Source organism: Microtus ochrogaster, unplaced genomic scaffold (assembly GCF_000317375.1).
Source record: "Microtus ochrogaster isolate Prairie Vole_2 unplaced genomic scaffold, MicOch1.0 UNK1, whole genome shotgun sequence".
Taxonomy (NCBI): domain Eukaryota; kingdom Metazoa; phylum Chordata; class Mammalia; order Rodentia; family Cricetidae; genus Microtus; species Microtus ochrogaster.
In genome coordinates this window covers 32747205-32766319 of record NW_004949099.1, presented here as the reverse complement: position 1 = coordinate 32766319, position 19115 = coordinate 32747205, and the positions used below count along the sequence as shown (strand labels likewise).

At 46.6% G+C, this 19115-nt stretch overlaps 1 protein-coding gene across 7 annotated transcripts in view; it reads left to right on the top strand.

Annotated features, from left to right (window-relative positions):
- Cacna1c (calcium voltage-gated channel subunit alpha1 C) overlaps nt 1-19115 on the top strand; it is a 562276-nt gene that overhangs the window by 524785 nt on the left and 18376 nt on the right. For all 7 annotated transcript variants that reach the window (XM_026788226.1, XM_026788225.1, XM_013352952.2 and 4 more), the window contains 8 exons: nt 2952-3117; nt 3659-3786; nt 4401-4497; nt 6496-6598; nt 13479-13580; nt 16127-16254; nt 16733-16867; nt 18134-18486. In XM_026788226.1, the coding sequence (XP_026644027.1) occupies nt 2952-3117; nt 3659-3786; nt 4401-4497; nt 6496-6598; nt 13479-13580; nt 16127-16254; nt 16733-16867; nt 18134-18486 (1212 nt within the window). The remainder of the gene's footprint in view (nt 1-2951; nt 3118-3658; nt 3787-4400; nt 4498-6495; nt 6599-13478; nt 13581-16126; nt 16255-16732; nt 16868-18133; nt 18487-19115) is intronic.

Genomic DNA, 19115 nt, shown 5'->3' with positions numbered 1-19115 from the left:
AAAGAAAGAAAGAAAAGAAAAGTATAAGCTGACAAAATAAAAAAAAACAAAACTAGATTTTTTTTAATCCTTAGAAGTTGATTCTTTGAAAATACCAATAAGTAAATATGCATTTATTAAATATAAGCAATAATAAAAGCACAAGCATGGGAGTGCAGCATAACTGTGGGTGTGGAAATGGTTTTTAGAATGATGAATGAATTTTGTGTTTCATTTTGACCTCATCTCTGAGGTGATCACCTACTTCTGAATGAAGGAAGCTACACATCTTTCTGGCCACTGGCTGCCAGAAATTCTTTAAAGCAGGCAGTGAACACAAATTTTGTACAAGGAGCATGTGGCCGCAGAAGCGGCCTCTGACACTCAGGTCGCTGAGAGGCTGTGCGCGCTGAATAAATGAGAGAATGGCGGCATACCGAAGCAGGGCTGCTTTCCTGCACCGAGGAGTGGGCCTTCCTGTTACTGTGGACCAATGTGCGCTGGAGAAAAGTGTATGCAAATCCTACCCCAGGTTGCTTGTATCCTGCTTTTGGTTACTTTGAGGAAAAGGCAGAAGGATATTCCTAACCATCTCATTATCTGGACCCCAAAGTTGGCAAGATACACAAACATTTCAGTCTCTTTAACGTTATCTTCACCAATATTTTGTGAAGAGGCCCACAAAGAAAGAATGTAAAATACCCTGGACCAGAGCACCCAGGAGTCTGAATCCTGCTTCCCTCCGGTGTCCTGCAACGTGAATACTAGCCTGATACTCTAGGAAAAACAATGTACTAAAAAACAGAAAGGAAGGAAGGAGGAAAGAAGGAAAAGGCAAAATGCCAAAATACACGAAAAAAAATGGATAAAATCAGGGAAGCCAGGAATCAGTTGCCAAGCGATAGGGCTCTTCTCTCTGACACCATCCATCTGTCTCTACTTCTGACCAAGGCCAGTCAAATTGAGGGTTTGCAAAATAAGATCAGACCTTGAGAAAGAAGCAAGCAACAACAAAATTCAACAACTAAAACAGAAAGTACTATGAACAAATTTATGCCAATCTGTTAGAGAATCTAAATGAAGTAGGTGCTTCATTATTAAATTATTATTATTATTATTAATTCAGGGTCTCTCTGCCTATTCCTGACTGGCATGGAACTCATTATGTAAACTAGGCTGGCCTCAGACTCACAGAGATCTGCATGCCTCTGCCTCCGTCTCAAAAGTGCTGGGATTAAAGGTGTGTGCCACTACGCCCAGCTGAAGTACATGCTTTTATCTAGGAAAATACGGATTACAAAAATTCTGTTGAGGAAAATGTTGCTCCAGTGGAAGACCACACCCCCAGGAATATTTGGGCAGCAATAGATTGATCATGATAGTAGTGCTATTAACTGGAAAAGCCTTGATAAACCAAGAAACTACTATAAATTTAAAGAAGAAATTATTCTTTGAAAAAAATGTCCGAACATAGTTTTCTGGACTGCTACTTATTCACACAAATCAACGTGAGCACATCCGTTAGTTCCAGCTTATCAGAGGAAGCGGCCTTCCCTGCCAGGTGCAGATTAGTGCTAATTTTAACACCAAAATGCTCTCAATAAATGAGTAGCATTAGCTCCAATAGATTGTTGTCAAAATCATAGCCTTGACAAGACCCACGCTGCTGTGTTTTCATCTGTGATCCAGCACTAAGTCATTCCGAGTCATCCAAAGTCTCAGAAAAGAAAGAGGCGGGAACCTCCCGACTCAGCTGAGAAGATGAACTAGTACTGATTATTTTGTTTTTAAAGAGAAGGCAGAAGTCACGAACACCACAGCGTGGGGTTCTGCCATCTGAAGACAAAGGCTAATTCAGGCAGAAAATGGAAGCAAATCAACTTTATGACAGTGTGGAGGATCAGTAAGGAGGGAGAGCCAGCGAGAAAACCCTCAGCTTGTGAGAGCCAATTAATAAATACAATAGACACATTGTGCTATCACTTTTTCTAGTCAGTATTTTGTTGAAAGCTCTATCCAGTGCAACACTATGAGAAGGATGGGCTGGGGTGGTAGATGGTGGGTAACGTCCCTGCCTTGAGAGCGTGGGTCCTGAACTGAGAACCTCAGCAGGGGTGGTGGCACTCCAGACAGAGCAAATGTATATAGCAATTAAAATGAGTTAAGCTAGAGATGAGCCATATCTGGAATGAGACATTTGTAGTGGATGTAGCTAACAAAGGAATTCATGTGGCCATGCCAAGGACTCCTTGAATAAACAAGAAGAAACATAGCCATGAGTCACAGGGGCAAAACCATGAGCATGCAGTCAAGAGGAGGCGGAATCAAAACTCCCAACCTACTAATCGTTTTAAAAGCATTTTTAAGAAAGATGTTTATTTTATTTCTTTTTTAGATAGGACCTCATATAGCCCAGGCTGGCCCAAAAAAGCCAAATTTGAATAGCAGTGACAAATCGCTCCACACTACCATCTGAGGAGCATTGTTTAGAATCCTCTAACACCAAGAGCTGATCTGTCTGTGGTGACACTGGTCTAAGCCAGACAAGTGCCACCTGGTAAAGACGAAGGCATGAAGCATCTCCATGTGGTAGTCCCATTCCTGAGCAGACACCCAAGACATGGACCAGCATGCTTGCTGCAGTGTTAGCTGTGACAGCCAAAACAATCTCACATGGCAAGGGTGGACATTTTAATATAAGCATGGAGGGTACTCTTGTGTAGCAGTGAAAATGAGCTACAGCTAAAATATGTCTTCATGGCTGCATCTAAAAACTTCACATAGATAAGAGAACAAGTTCTCAGGAACTTCCTGAAACGATGCTTTGTATTTCCATATTTAGTGAACTTGACAATCAGTGCCCAGTGAGCACCAAATGCTCAATTCCTCCTGGGAGGTGAGGCGGAGGCAGCTTTGCCTGCATGGGTGATAGTGACCGGCTGAGGTTGGACTCTCTTGCCTCTCTTGTCTAGGTGTGCCACCGGGGAAGCCTGGCAGGATATCATGCTGGCCTGTATGCCGGGCAAGAAGTGTGCCCCCGAGTCCGAGCCCGGCAACAGCACAGAAGGGGAGACACCCTGTGGCAGCAGCTTCGCTGTCTTCTACTTCATCAGCTTCTACATGCTCTGTGCCTTCCTGGTAAGCTGAGATGGGACTCAACAGCAGGCAGTTTCAAGGCAGCGTGGGGTTAGGGTCATCCAGCATAGAGCTGTCTTGGGAAGACTAAATGAGTAGAGACATCTCATCACTGAGAAGGGCCAGAAGTCTTGGCACAGAGCATCTCAGTTCCTGTCCATTCATGGCTCTTGTCACGGTAGCGTTGTTCTAGAAGACAAAGGTGTATAGAAGCCCTGCGTGGACTTTTATGTCTCCTGATACCTTGCTCAGGAGCAAGGGAAAGGAGACCAGACAAAGCCCCTCTCTGTCCCTGGTAACTTGGTACAAAGGAAGTTGTTCTCTTTACACGTAGGATTCATTCCTCCTGATGCTCAGAATAGTGTTAAGCTCATGTCCAGGAGACCCAGATTCTAGCAGTTGGCATCCTAAACGCTAGCATATTGCTGATACTTAGAAACGTTGGTTTCTGGCTTACCTGGGCACTGGCTGGTGAAGTGGGCTTAGGCAGCAAATGTGTAAGAGTCTTGGCAAAGCCCCTTAGTGTACCAACTGTTCTCTGCAGATCATCAACCTCTTTGTAGCTGTTATCATGGACAACTTTGACTACCTGACAAGGGACTGGTCTATCCTTGGTCCCCACCATCTGGATGAATTCAAAAGAATCTGGGCCGAGTATGACCCCGAAGCCAAGTAAGTTCCTTGAGGGGAAACCCTAAACCCCACAAGCTGAGTGGGGGCTGAGAGACCTGTCGAAGAGATCCAAGAGGGGTCAACATTGAGGGTACTAACAACTGAAAACCCTGGAATGTATCAGACCCAGAGTCAAAGGCCAGCAGGAGGAGGCCAGGTACCATTCTTACACCTGGTGAGCATATCAGCTGAATGGAAAAAGTAAAAAATTCTAACGTCAGATGAAACTAGTAATGCTTCCTTTGGGTCATTTAGGATTACGTAGATTTCAGTGTCATCTTGACCTCAAGTTTATAGAAACTCCCATTTACCTGTAACTGTTAACTGAGTATCCCTAAAATGCCTTCAGGCCCAATGGTTAGTTGATTGAGCAACAAATACATCCTGGGACTTAATGGCACTACTAGAATCCTTTCTACCTGGAGCACAGCACTAACAAACTTCTCCTGGAATGAGAACAGTAACATGCGCCCTGGGTTTGCCGTTCTATAATAGATCTCTGCACTGCCCAGGGCCTTCAGGCACCCTGCAGGGAATGCCCCTACATCTGGCCCCACCCCAGGACACAAGCCCTGGGCTTCTAACCTCCTTTCCTTCTCTCCTTCCTTCTCTAGGGGTCGGATCAAACACTTGGATGTAGTGACCCTCCTCCGTCGAATTCAGCCCCCCTTGGGTTTTGGGAAGCTGTGTCCACACCGCGTGGCCTGCAAAGTAAGAAATGTCCTGGGCTACTGAGGGGGGAGGACAAATACGGGAAGCTGGATACCTGTTTGCCTTTGTGATTATTTAGGGAATAAAGATATTTTAGGTATTTAAAGAAATAAATGTGAACCAGATTCTATTTTAAGGACCTTCCAGAGCTAAAGTCCCAAGGCTATAAAAGAACAACTGTCACAATGAATCCCTTGTTCCCCAGTGAGGGAAAGAGATATCCTGTGTGGATAAAGGGCTTATTTGGCTCCTCAGGCTACACGGCCCAGGCCTAGGAGACTCTCCTAACCTAGGGTGATGAACTAAAAACTTTGACCCGAAGTCAGAGAACTGTTAGAGAGGCCACAAGTGATGTCCCCAAAATACAGACTTTACCTACACAAGGTAAAGTTGTTTACCTGCTGTTTTTATCAAATTCCTAAATGAATCTGTGATCCTGAACCGACTGGAACAAATGTGTTGGGCGCTGACAAACAGCCTCTGACTGACCCTGGAGAGGAGGGACCCTTGTACTCTAGATCCTGCCACGTGGCCCAGTAGCTGCTGAGAAGAGCTGACTTCGGTCACCATCCCGCCTCCGTTCTCCCCATCCTGTGTTTCCAGTGAGAATTATGATGAGCTTGGAAAGAGCTGGGGAAAGCAATAGCGGAGAGCCGAGCCATAGAGAAGAAGAAACACAAATGGCCAGTAATTGAGCTCCTTGGATAGCCCATCTGTGGGAAATGGAGTTTAGGAGGCATGGAACTTTGATTTATGCTCTGTGGTAGTCCGATTCCCCTCATCAGAACCCCACTTTATTCCAGAAAGAACTCCAGGAGATTTCCAAGAGAAACAGGAGCATTCTGTCATTCTGTTTCCTGGTGCTGTGACAAGTACCCGAGTTGTTCAACCTGTGTTAAAAAAAAAAAAAAAAAAAAAGTTTCTTTTGACTGACAGTTTTGGAGGCTCCAGTCTGTGATCGTCAGGCCTGAGCTTTGGGTCTGTAGCAGCTTTGGAACGTTACAGTTGAGAGAGAAGCACATTCACCTCAGGACCTCAGAAGGAGAGAAGTAGAAAGAAAGACCAAGATCCTAATACCCTCCTCAAGGGCATGGTTTCCCGTAACTTCTTCCCACTAGGCCCCACCTCCTGAAGGATCCACCACTTCCCAAGGGTACTGAGGCTGGGAACTGAGCTTTTATGGCATGGCCTTTGGATGACATTTAGGATTCAAGCTGTAGGAAGTACAGCTTAAATGTAAGATCAAACAGTCTAGAGGGAGCTGGAGTATACAGGTCATGATTGCCACGTGGGTCTGTCAGGGCCAAAAGCCAGACTGACGCTTTCTACCTTGGTGTCTACAAGATTCACAATGATGCATTCACTCGGGAAAAATACAACCCTTGACAGGATATCCACAGGAAGGCGCCATGTGGTCTAAGGGATGACGTCACTGCCATCTACAGTGGGCATCATACTGTTCTTTCTCCTGATGACCCCTGTGTGTGCTGCTGGCTCACCAAGGGAGGGGGAGAAAGCCAAGGGAGCATGTTTGGGGGTGAAGAACAACAGAATCCTGTTTGGGTGGTGAATTTGGGAACAGGACTGAAGTAGGGATAAATGTGTCTGTATGCAGAGAGGGGGTACACTGTCCCCACATAGCCATCTCCTATTCCCTTTCTTCGGAGTTGGATAATTCTGTCTGACAGGCAGATGGCTGTTCTTGCTGCTGGAAGATAGCATAGCCGTGTCTGTAAGCCCGAGCACAGAACAGGAAGGAGCCCATTGTGGAACCAAGGGTCTAAGGAATGTGGAGGCACAAGAGTTCTTACCCCAAAGCCTAGTTTTTCCCTGGAAAAGCTTTGGAAACACTGTGGTGACCACATGCGTGCCCCTCCCACTCCCAAGAGCACCCATCCAAGTTTCCAGGGACCTCCCAGCCTCCCTGCCACAAGGGTTGTGCAGAGCCTTTAAGAACTGCCTGTCCTTGTCACTGATTGAGCCTCCTTCTCCCTCCAGCGCCTGGTGTCCATGAACATGCCTCTGAACAGCGATGGGACAGTCATGTTCAATGCTACCCTGTTTGCCCTGGTCAGGACAGCCCTGAGGATCAAAACAGAAGGTAATGGCTCTCGTGGACCACTGGGAGGAGGGTGCGTAGGAAGGTCTAGCATCCCCACCAGGAAGATGCTCCTGCCTACACAGCATCAGAGCAGAATAACATCAAGAGCCTGCACGCTGACTCTCCAAGAGGTGCACCACCATGCTTACATCTTCTTTGGTTCCTAAATGTCCCCCTTGCCATAGCTTATTCATTTTGAACTTTTCTTTTCCACCAAACCCTAGAAATTGCCCTGGTAACCTCCTGAGGACTGAAGGTTTACTGCAAAACACGGAAGAGATGGTTGTTACGCAGAGCAGGACCAAGCCCCATACTGATGGAGTCGTATTAGCAACAGGCCTGTCTCCCAAACATTCAAATCTCTTCTGAAATTAAAAGAACCTATGTTGGAAAGGTGACAGTGACAAGCAGTGACTGTGATAAATAGAGGCCATTGCCTGCAATTGCTAAAGGTTACAATCCTACATGAGCTAATCTACTATTTAGACGGTAACCCCTCAGACTGCAGACAACAGAGGGCCAAGAGCTGCCCTGTGGGTTAGAAGCAGTCCTGTTAAAGGCATCTCTTGTCATCTCACTGATAAGTACTTTGAACTGCTCTGGGATAGGCTGTGTGTACACACCTCCAAAGATGCTGCTGCTCCCCAAGATCCAGCTTAGGTATCTCGTAAGAGTGAGCAAAGGCCTCAGAATCGTGAGATGTTCTGAAGGCATCTCATACAACAGGACACAGCATTGTGTAACTACTTACTGCCTTGAGTCGGTTTCCATATTGTGAAATAATGAAAGGCGGTGGCACCTGGCATTTATTTCACAGGGTCACCCAGAGAGGTGCCTTCTTTAGTTGTACTCTTCCAGAGAGTAACAGACATGAGGGAACAAAAAACCAATCCTGCAAGACACAAGTCAAGGTAATGAGCCAAACTTTAATAAAGAAAAATGGATCAAATTTTCCTGGTAAACAAAAAAAAAAGCAAAAGCAAAAAAAAATCCATTAGTGGTTAGTGCAAAACTTCATTCTGGGGGTAGATATAAATAGGCCTGTTGCTGATGAGAGAATCCAATACACGCTTAATGCACACATGTATGTAACAGACAAAACTGGAAGTATGTCTGCTGATAAATTAATATTGAATATCCATGTAGTGGAACATTCTTCTTTCAGCTCTGACCTTTCCAGCTTTTCTACAGTGAATATTACTTCCTTTCCATTCCAAGGGAAGGACTTCCTTTTCCAAGGAGAAATGACCGAATGCCTGCTCGAAGGAGTGTGTTGTGATACTTAAGGCTTGAGAAAGACTAATACTGTGGGGTTTGGCTCCAGGAAGGAATAAACAGGATTTGTGCATAGCAGCCAAGATTTAGTGATGCTGAAGATGCGCTCAACAGGCAAACCAGATCTCGATGAAATAATGCCAGTACCTGAAGGGTTGCCAAACACTCAACCGCAGATAACCACTGTTAGCAAATGGGAATGCCTGAGAGAGAAGCCAGCCAGTGGGACATACAGTTAATTAAGAATTAAAGAAAAGCACTTAAACATAAAGACTCTTGGGAATATCTGCCAAGGGCATGTAATACTCTAGTATTCAAGAATGAACCTTCATCTAAAACAGGCCCTTTATGAACTTGTTCCGTAAGACCGGGAGTCAGCACCACAGTCAGACAAGAGATGGGAGAAAACATCAGCATTTATAGAGATAAGACAGATCAGTCTTCACTCACCCTTCGGGCAGTTATAAGAAGTGGAAGTAATTTAAAAAAAATTAACATGTACCCTGAGAACCAGAAACCTTATCCCAAGCCAGGTATCAAGATTTTCTATTGTAACACTGAAGGAAGAAGGAATTAAATTAGAGTTTGGAATGTAGCTCAGTGGTAGAGCAGGTGCCTAGCATGCACAAGGCCCAAGATTCAGACCCCAGCACCAAAAACAGAACAATAAAAATAAAACATTTACAATATGAAACAATTATTGGTGAAATTCCAGTTACATTGAGTTGTTAAGAAAATAAATGAAAGCCTAAATATGTGTAGGAAACATTTGTTCCTTGGGTCTAACTAAATGATCACGAGCTTGATTCCCCTCACAATTTAAGAGAGGAACCACCCAAACTAAGGTTTTTGCAGCCTGGTTCTTTCCAGAGGCCTTGAGGGAGAATGGGCTCCATGTCTCTCTCTGGCTTCAGGTGGTCTCAGGTACCTGGCTCCATCCCTTAGTCTCTGCCACCCTCTTCACAGTATGACCTAGTATGACCTATAGTCCATTTCTTAATTTGTCGTCTCCTCGAACATAAGCTCCATTCTACTTCCTGATGCTATTTTTCTCCTCAGATTGTACATTTTGTATTTTCACTTTCTGAGCTTGCTCCTTTTCGTTATAAATCTTCATTAGAGCTAACACCAATAACCATACAACAGAGTCTGTACTAGGCTGTTTTGAGATTTCTTCTCCCAAGGAAATTAATTCAAAATTCTTCAATTTAGCTGCAGGCAAACTTTTTGGACAAGGGTGAAAGGCAGCCACATTATTCACCAAAATTCCACAAGAACAATCTCTAGCCAATACACTAAAATTCTCCTCGGAAACCTCCTAAGCCTGGCCCCACAGTTCCTTGAACCTTATTCAGCGCCATGGTCTTTCATGTTCCTACTAGTATGGCCTATAAAGTGGCACTTTACGCAGTCAACTGCTTTTCTAGTCCGCAGTCCCAAGGTCTATGTTCCTTTAAACAAAAGCGTGGTCAGGTCTGTCACCACAACACCCTACTTCCAGTACCAACTTCTGTATTAGTTAGGGTTTCTATTGCTGTAAAGAGATACCATGACCACAGCATCTCTTACAAAGAAAACATTTAGCCGGGCGGTGGTGGCGCACGCCTTTAATCCCAGCACTCGGGAGGCAGAGGCAGGCGGATCTCTGTGAGTTCGAGGCCAGCCTGGTCTACAAGAGCTAGTTCCAGGACAGGAACCAAAAAGCTACGGAGAAACCCTGTCTCGAAAATTAAAAAAAAAAAAAAAAAGAAAGAAAACATTTAATTGAGGTGCTGGCTTACAGTTTCAGACGTTTAATCCATTATCACCATGGCAGGGAGCATGGCAGCCGGGAGTATGACGGCAGGCAGGCAGACATGGTGCTGGAGAAGGAGCTGAGAGTCATCTTGATCCGAAGACAGCAGGAAGTGATCTGAGTGTCACACTGAGTGAAAGTTAAACAGAGGAGACCTCAAAATCCACCCCCCCCCACATTGACACACTTCCTCCAACAAGGCCATACCTACTAATAGTGCCAACTCCCTATGAGCTTACGAGGGCCAATTACATTCAAACTACCACACTAGATAAATTCACATTCTGAGTTTTCAGGTAGACATGAGTTTGGGGGGTGCTCCTTTCAACCCAATACAGAAGATAAGTTCACTTGCACATTGTTATAGTCAGGATTCTTTCACCGCGTGTGTCAGAAACCAAGTCCAGAATGGCGGGACATGCCTATAATCCCAGCCCAACACAGGAAGATTATGAGTTTGAGGCAAATCAGGGATCCATAATAAGCTCTTGTTTCAGAAAACAAACAAAAAGAGAAGCTATGAATGAATGATCTTTAGTAAAGGGAACTGATGTCGGAGTGGCCAGGAGGTGTTCTGGCTTCAGCTGCAGTCTGAATGGGGTGCTCAGCATGTTCAGGAGCCACCTTTTAAGCAGAGGCATTCCTCATGAGTGCCTCTGCTTGATCACACACACCATCCGCAGCTGGGTTTGAACTCAGGCAGTCTGACCCCATAGCTCACATTGTTCACCATCAACTCCCATATGATAGATGTTACTGCCAGCCATATCCTCTTCCCAGTGCTATGCAGCAAACCCCATAAACTCCACAGCTTCGAAGAACACCCAGTTACTAATTCACAGTTCTGTCAGAAGTACAGCTGTGGAGAAGTGGGGTGCTCTACTCGGGACTCTCAAGACCAAACTAGGTACACTAATTAAACCAGGAGAAGGTATCACCGCTAAGCCCATTCAGACTGTGGCTGAAATCCTACTTCTGTTGGTGTGCAGTCCCTCCACGGATTACACAGTGTGTGCACACTGGTAGCAAGGGGCAGATATCATTGAGAGAACCCTGGAATCCTATCTAGCACATCTCTTATTATTACTTTTTAACTTTGCTTCTCCACCAGCATGAGACCAGTGTCCCAGGCAGCATGTATCTCATCCAAATTGCCAGAGCATAGGTCTTCAGGTTTCTGCCTCCACTGTTAGTTTTTTCTACTTCCTCCCCTGGGAGATTCAGTAGAGATCCTCTGGACACATGGGTGCCCCTGTGTTGTGTATGTGTGGGGCAGGAGTGGATCATCCTTCCATCAAAACATCTCTGTTTCCTGCAACCGCACAAGGAGGTTGTCATAGTCAGGATTTACTGTTGCTGTGAAGAGATGCCAGGACCGCAGCAACTCTTAGAAAGGAAACAATTAATTGAGGGTGGCTCACTTACAGTTTCAGAGGTTCAGTTCATTATGGTCACGAAGGGAAGCATGGTGGCATGCAGATAGACTTGGCGCCGAAGCTGAGAGTGCTATATAGTGCAGGCAACAGGAAGTCAACTGACTGTCACACTGAGTGAAGCTTGAGAAAAAGACCTCAAAGCCCACCCCCACACTGACACACTTCCTCCAACAAGACCACATCTACTCCAGTAAGGCCACACTTTCTATTCGTGCCACTGTCTTTGGAGCCATTTTCTTTCAAACCACTTTATTCCACTCCCTGTCCCCCAAAGGCTTATAGCCATATCATAATGCAAAAATGTATTCAGTCCAACTTCAAAATTCCCCATAGTCTATAACAGTCTCAAACTTATTTCAAAATCCAAAGTCTCTTCTGGGAAGCATGACAATCTCTTAACTGTAATCACTTGTAAAAATCAAACTCAAATATCAGATCACATTCTTCCAACATATAATGTCACAGGATATGCACTACCATTTCAAAACATAGGGAAGGGAGCATAGCAAGGAAATACTGAACCAAAGCAAGACCAAAAAACAGCTGTGAAAACTCCAAACTCTTCATCTCTATGTCTAAAGTCAAAGTGCTCTTCAGATCTCCAACTCCATTCAGCTTTGTTGACTGCGACACACTTCTTTCTCTTGGATTGGTTCGACTCCCTGTCAGGTATCCCAAGACTCTGGCATTTCTAACATCTTGGGTTCTCCAAGGCAATCAAGGTTTCAACTTCACAGCTTCAGTCTATGGCCTCTCTACTAGACCTTCATTCAGGGACACCCCTGACACATTCCTGGCCTCAGTGGCTTTCTTTGGGCGCAGAGGCAAATCCCATAACCCGTTTCTTCTATCCTTAATGCTAAAGCCAGAACCATGTGGCCAAAGTTGCCAAGTTCTGCTGCTTACTGGAGCTAAAACATGGCCCCCATGTTAAATTACGCCTTCACTGCCTAAACTTGGCTGTCCTTGAACTTGCTATGTAGACCAGGCTGGTCTCAAACTCAGAGATCCACCAGCCTCTGCCTTCTCAGTGCTGGGATTAAAGGTTTGCACCAACACCCATGGCTCTAAACTTTCATTTATTCCATCCACAAGATGGGAACTTACCTGAGTAGGATCTTGTCCTGAGGACACCACTCCCTTTATTTCATTTCTCAATCCGTTTATCTCCTTGAACAAAGGACGTAGGTCCATTCCTCTTCCTGATGCTCTTTTTCTCCTCAAAATTTACATTTTGTAATTTACCCTGCTCAGCTTGCTCCTTTTCATTATAAATCTTCTTTAGAGTTGCCACTAAAAACCACACAACAGAGTTTATACTAGGCTGTTTTAAGATTTCTCCTGTGACGGTAATTAATCTAAAACTCTTCACTTTAACCTCAGGCAGATCATTTGGACAAGGGCAAAAGGCAGCTACTCTCTCCACCAAAATATCACAAGAACAATTTTCAGACAACATATTAAAAGTCTTCTCTGAAGCCTCTTGCGCCAGCTTCGGACATTTCAGACATTACCATCACCATTGTCTTTCATGCTCCTACTAGTATGCCCAAGTAAGCAATGCTTACAGCATTCTGCTGCTTGCCTGACCCAGAGTTCCAAAGTCCTCATTCCTCCATATAAAAGCATGGTCAGGCTTCGCACAGCAATTCCCCACTTTTGGTATCAACTTTTGTCTTAGGGTTTACTATTGCTGTGAAGGGACACCATGACCATGGCAACTCTTATAAAGGAAACATTTACTTGAGGATGGCTCACTTATAGTTTCAGAGGTTCAGTCCATTATCATCATGGTAGGGAGCATGGTGGCATGCAGCCAGATGTGGTGCTGAAGCTGAGAGTGCTACATCCTGCAGGCAACAGGAAGTCAACTGACTGACACACTGAATGAAGCTTGAGAAAAAGATTTTAAAGCCTGTCCCCACAGTGACACACTTCCTCCAACAAGACCACACCTACTTCAATAAGGCCACACCTCCTAATAGTGCCACTCCCTTTGGGTCACTACAGAGGTCATTGTAAAATGTCAGCCTCAGGGTCAGTTGCAGTACAAACAGTATCAGAGCTGAAACATGAGTGTCTGCAGGCACCATCAGACTCTTCAGCACTAAGCAGGAGGGAACACAGCTAGTGGCTCGGTTTGGGCTTTGAGCTGTCTTACAGTGGAGTAGGAAATGAAGGAGAATGGCATTGGCCAAGGCAAGAGAGGAAAGTCACAAGGAAAGGAAGTAAGTAAAGAGATCTGGGAAGGGAAAATGGAAGGAACTAGAAAGTAGGAAGATTGGGGAGCAGAATGTGATGAGTCAGGGTGACTTGTGGGGCTTCCCAGCACACTGGGGGGGGGGTGTTTTCAGTCTGCACTTCCTTCTATCAGGAAACCTAGAACAAGCCAATGAGGAGCTGCGGGCCATCATTAAGAAAATCTGGAAGAGGACCAGCATGAAGCTGTTGGACCAGGTGGTGCCCCCTGCAGGTGGTGAGTGTTCCTTGCATTCCCACACAAGGGCTACTCTAGCCCAGCCTGTAGGGCTTCTCCACCTTCTCTAGCTATGCCATCTTTGACAGTGCAGACAGCCCTTGAGACTTCCATGCTTGAGTCCTCCATGCTTCTGGATCCTTCTTTCTCTGGACCCTTCCGTGGACTCAGAGGCCCTACTTGGTTGTTATGTCCTACACAAGCTTGGATGTAAACTACCCTGTTAGAAACCTGCTGTAATTCCACATTCACTCTGGGAACAGGCAAGCCCTTCCATGCTTAGGAGTTTGGCAGAACTTTCGTGGTAACTCTACCATATATGGCTATAGATTTACCCATAAACCACTGCTCTAGAGTTGCTCTAGAGCTCTGGAAGGAAAATTGCCTGAGACTCATCCCGTCTTTTTAAAAGCTCTTTTTTTCCCTAGAGTAGCATTTCTCATGCCTGTCAGGCCACAAGCCTCCTTCCGTAGCAAGTGCTTCACACCATCCCTCCTGTAATCCCAAGTCAAATTCATAGATACCCTGCCTGCACTTGTAATTCCCACAGCACTAGTAGAATGCTTTAAAATGAGGTGGGTTAGCCGGGCGGTGGTGGCGCATGCCTTTAATCCCAGCACTCGGGAGGCAGAGGCAGGCGGATCTCTGTGAGTTCGAGACCAGCCTGGTCTACAAGAGCTAGTTCCAGGACAGACTCCAAAAGCCACAGAGAAACCCTGTTTCGAAAAACAAAAACAAAAACAAAAAAAAAATGAGGTGGGTTAAAAGCAAATGCATTCACTATAAAAATGCCTGGTACACCCATACAGAAAGCTATAATAACTGATGAGACCCTCACACTGAACAGGAGTAACTGTTGAACGTGAGCAAGACAGCTCTGAATACTGTCAACACTTTACATGTGTCATTTACATCCTATTAACATGTTAGTTGAGCCTACAGATTCTGGAAACATCCTTTGGACGTGAGACTTCCTGTTTGAGACCCCGTCCGAAGGGGAAGGCACGGTGTGCTAGGAGTTAGCCTGTGTTACCTAATGCTTTGCTGCTTCATCTTTATGAAGTTCACTCCAGGAAACGATGTTTGTAGAAGCTATGTGGGTTTCCCGGTGGGTACAGTGTAGACTCAGGCATCCGACTCAGGCCTGAGCGAACACAGGACTCCCAAGTTCATTCCCAAATCCCTCGTCAGGGATCTCCAGGGTTTTCCAGGTGTGGAAATGAGACCCTGCCCTGTGGTAAGTCCAGAGCTTCTGTAGATTTGGCTACTCTAAAGGACAGTGAGGACAGGAAAGCCATTGCAGGTCCTGAGGCCCAGCCCAACCATCTGTTCTTCTCACACAGAGCAGGAAAGTAGATGAAGGGACCACCACTTGATTTCCATGAAATACTCCCCCTGAGGACTTTCCTAACATTTAGCTCACTCCTAAGATCAAGACCATGCCATGTGTAGTCTTGTGTGCCCAGCACAGCATGGACACATGGTCTAAGCCAGCGAGTTGGCTGGAAGGGAAATCGCCAACCTTGAAGGAAGACTCCCCTGCCACTAGCCCATCTCACCCAATTAGAATTGTGTTGGCAATTAGGAGACTGGTCATTTGGTGGTAAGTGGGATCAAACAAAACTTAGTAATGTCCATTCAAGATGGTGGGAAAAGCAAAGTGGGAAGTAACCTTGATAATGACCTTCCTTTTCTGTGAGGGGGGAAAATGAGACAAAAACAGCCAGGCATAGACATCAGCATACACTTCTGGTCTCAGCTACTCAGGAGGGAATGGGTCATTTGATCCCAGGAATTGAAGGCCACTTGGACAAGATGGGGAGATATTGTCTTAATTAAAAAGGAAGAGGAGAAAGGATTGTAGGAGCCAGATGGGTCAAGGGCACCACAAGAACACTGCCCACAGAATCAGCTAAGCAGGGCTCACAGGGACTCACAGACTGAAGGGCCGTCAGGAACCTGCGTGGGTCTGAGTCAGGTCCTCTACATATATGTTATGACTGTGTGCCTTGGTGTTCTTGTTGGACTCCTAACAGTGTAAGCAGGGTTGTCTCTGACTCTTTCGCCTGCTCCTGGGGCCCTTTTCCTCCTACTGGGCTGCCTCATCCAACCTTAATATTAGTCTTACTGTAATCTATTATGCTATGTTCAGTTGATATCCCTGGGAGGTCTTCCCTTTTCTGAAGGGAAATGGAGGTGTGAATCTAGCAAAGTGGGGGTGAGGGACAGAGCCTGGGAGGAGTGGAGGGAAGGGAAATTAAGGTTGGGATGCAATATATGAGAGAAGAAAACATTTTGGAAAAGGAAGGATATGAACATGCTTGCTTATTTCTGGAAAAGAACTCAAGAAACTGGTGGCGTGATGAGCTGTCAAGAGGTGGTAAGCAAGCACGCGGGGATGTGGGGAGTTCTCAGCCATATGCCTCTTTACATGTTTGCTTTTGCACTAAGAAATTAAAGCAAATATGTTAGAGAAGCTTTCGGTGCTGCAAACAATCAAGGAGTTCCGGCAGAATCGCTCATCCTCTTCTCTCTGTGTGCCTTAGATGACGAGGTCACAGTTGGCAAGTTCTATGCCACCTTCCTTATCCAAGAGTACTTCCGAAAATTCAAGAAGAGAAAAGAGCAGGGGCTGGTGGGCAAGCCTTCTCAGAGGAATGCACTGTCCCTGCAGGTGAGGGGATGGGGGGAGGTACCCACACTCAGGGCTTGGTCACCTCCCCTTGACCCTAGCTACCTAGAAGCCAGGTCCCATCCCAAGAAAGCTTGTGAGCTCTCTAAACCTCCCTGAGAGTGGCGATGAAAAGGCAATGCGATCTTCCCCTGATGCATCCTTGCCCACATCCTTCCCTCAGCCGTCCTGCCAGCCTTCCCAGCCCCCAGTCCTCTTAGCCCTCTGCTCCTGAGTCAGCAGATTCTTGGTGGTCTGTAATATGTCTTCATTCCTCCTAGTAGAGGAATAGGTTCTTCTGCTCTAGTGTGGTTGGGCGAGGTGGGGATGGGGGTCCAAGGAAGCCCGTCTCCTGGTGTGGGTGCCCAGCTGCCTGGCAGAGAAACAGAGAGGCAGGGACTTGTGGAGGAGCAACAGGGTCCTGGCTGACTAAAGATCAGTGAAAAGGACCTGGGTCTTCACATGTCCCTCTGGATTCCAGGCTGGCTTGCGCACATTGCATGACATTGGGCCTGAGATCCGACGGGCCATCTCTGGGGATCTCACCGCTGAGGAAGAGTTGGACAAGGCTATGAAGGAGGCTGTGTCCGCTGCCTCTGAAGACGACATCTTCAGGGTAAGTGCCATGACGAGTGTCTTCACGAAGTTCAGTTAGGAGCAACAGTGTGCTAAATTGGCGTTCTCCTGATCTCTCTGAGGGGTGCCACGTTCTTCCTAGTCAGCTGTCTCCCCATTCCCTGCCTTCTTTCCAAGCCAACTCCGTGCCATGACTTCCTCCTAGGACACAGCAGCTCAAAATATGGCCAACTCTCAGAGAACAGGGGATGTCTGCTTCTGTAAAGACATTTTCTGGGAGAAGTTTCTCATCAGAAGGTGTGGAGTAGGAACTCTGGGTTTCTTATAATCTGAAAATCTATTTTATTTACCACTATTTGAACATTTGGTCAAGCTAAATAAAAATACAAACTTCTGACTTTTCTTGGAGAGAAAAAATAAGGTTAAGTGGCCATGTTAGGTGTGAGTTCCTATGCACAGCTGGACAGTAGTGGTTGTCTTGTTAAGATGGAGCATGTGATCTCCAAGCCACAGTGTCCCCTCCAGGCCTCTTGCTCCTTCCCTGCAGTGCGAAACATTAAGGCAGTGAGTAAATCCACACACTGCTGGGCCATGAGCCCACAGTCTCCCATCCGACTCCCTCCCTTCTAGTTCCTGCCAATCCCAGTCCCCAGGTCTGGCTCCCGAGGACCTTCAGATACCACATTAGACAAACCTTGCCAACCACTATTCCCCAGACCCCTTGCTCCAGGATAAAGAAGGAATATTGGAGAAAAATACTTGTTCCTGATTTTGAATCTCAAAGAACCCCTACAGGAAAGGAAGCCGATATAATCAGTACAGTAAACTCTTCCCTCTTAGTTTCAACTTGCCCAATACAGCTTGTTGCTCCACAAACCAGTTGTGTTTCCATTAAAACAATCTGGTTCACCTCTTCCGTTCCTTCTTCCCACCCCTCAGCACCCACAGCGAGCTCCACCAAGCTAAGCAGCTGGTTTCTGTGAAAGACACTCATCTTAGACTTGTCCTTGAAACCCAGCCTCAGTCTCTGGTGTTCCCTTAGGAACAGACTTCCAGGGAGGCTTCTAGACCAGCACCCTCCTGCCTGCCCAGGCCCATGAGGGAATTCATACCATGGTGTTACACGTAGAGGGAACTGTGGAACCTTGAGCATCTAAGTCCTCCCTCTCCCATGTGCCCAGAGTGTGTGCCTCTTTGGAGGGCAAGATGACTTCCTGCGGTCTGTGCTCCTTAGAGGGGGTGAGGGAAGGAGGAGAGAGAGAATGCGGAGAAGCCTTCTCCACCTACTCCTCTCTCTTGTCTACAGAGGGCTGGAGGCCTGTTTGGCAACCACGTCAGCTACTATCAGAGCGACAGCAGGAGCAACTTTCCCCAGACCTTCACGACCCAGCGCCCGCTGCACATCAACAAGACGGGAAACAGCCAGGGCGACACGGAGTCGCCATCCCATGAGAAACTGGTGGACTCCACTTTCACCCCCAGCAGCTACTCATCCACAGGCTCCAATGCCAACATCAACAACGCCAACAACACTGCCCTGGGTCGCTTCCCCCACCCCACTGGCTACTCCAGCACGGTCAGCACTGTGGAGGGCCATGGGCCGCCCTTGTCCCCTGCTGTCCGGGTACAGGAGGCAGCTTGGAAGCTCAGCTCTAAGAGGTAAGCAGGGTGATAGGCCTGGGCATGCGGCTTCACACGCCCTAGCCAGATGATACCAGGAAAGACAGACTTAGATCCCCCAGCCTCTGCACAGCCGCCAAACTCTGGTGGAGACTGCTGTTCTGAACTAGAGGCTGGAGTCAGCTTGTCACCCCCATCCGCTCCTGCTCACACATGGCAATGACAGTGATAAAGTTACTCTCTCTTCCAGATGTCTTCTGAGATGCCATACCTCTGACAGTCCTTTCCCCCTCATCCCTCCTCAGCATATTGACCTGTGACCCTCCAAGATGTGTGACTTGGGCCTGTGCAACAAAACCAGCTCCTGCCCCTTCCCAGGTCCCTAAGCCTGGCTTTTCATCCTGATGAGACTAGGCAATATATCCACCTCTGTAGCTTAAGGAGGCATGCCATGGGCTGCAGGTCCCCTTTTTATGTGCTCCATCAGCTGTAGACTCCTGAGCCAGGATGGGAGAGGACACCCTCTGCATCTTCTTCATCACCCTTACCTAACTGCCCTTCCAGCCTACCAGTTCACAGTATGACTGTCCTTTCCCTGGCCCGCTGGCCTAGACTATAATCAAAAATTTCAGGCATCTCTTCAAATCCCAAGTGTCCTGATCTGCTAC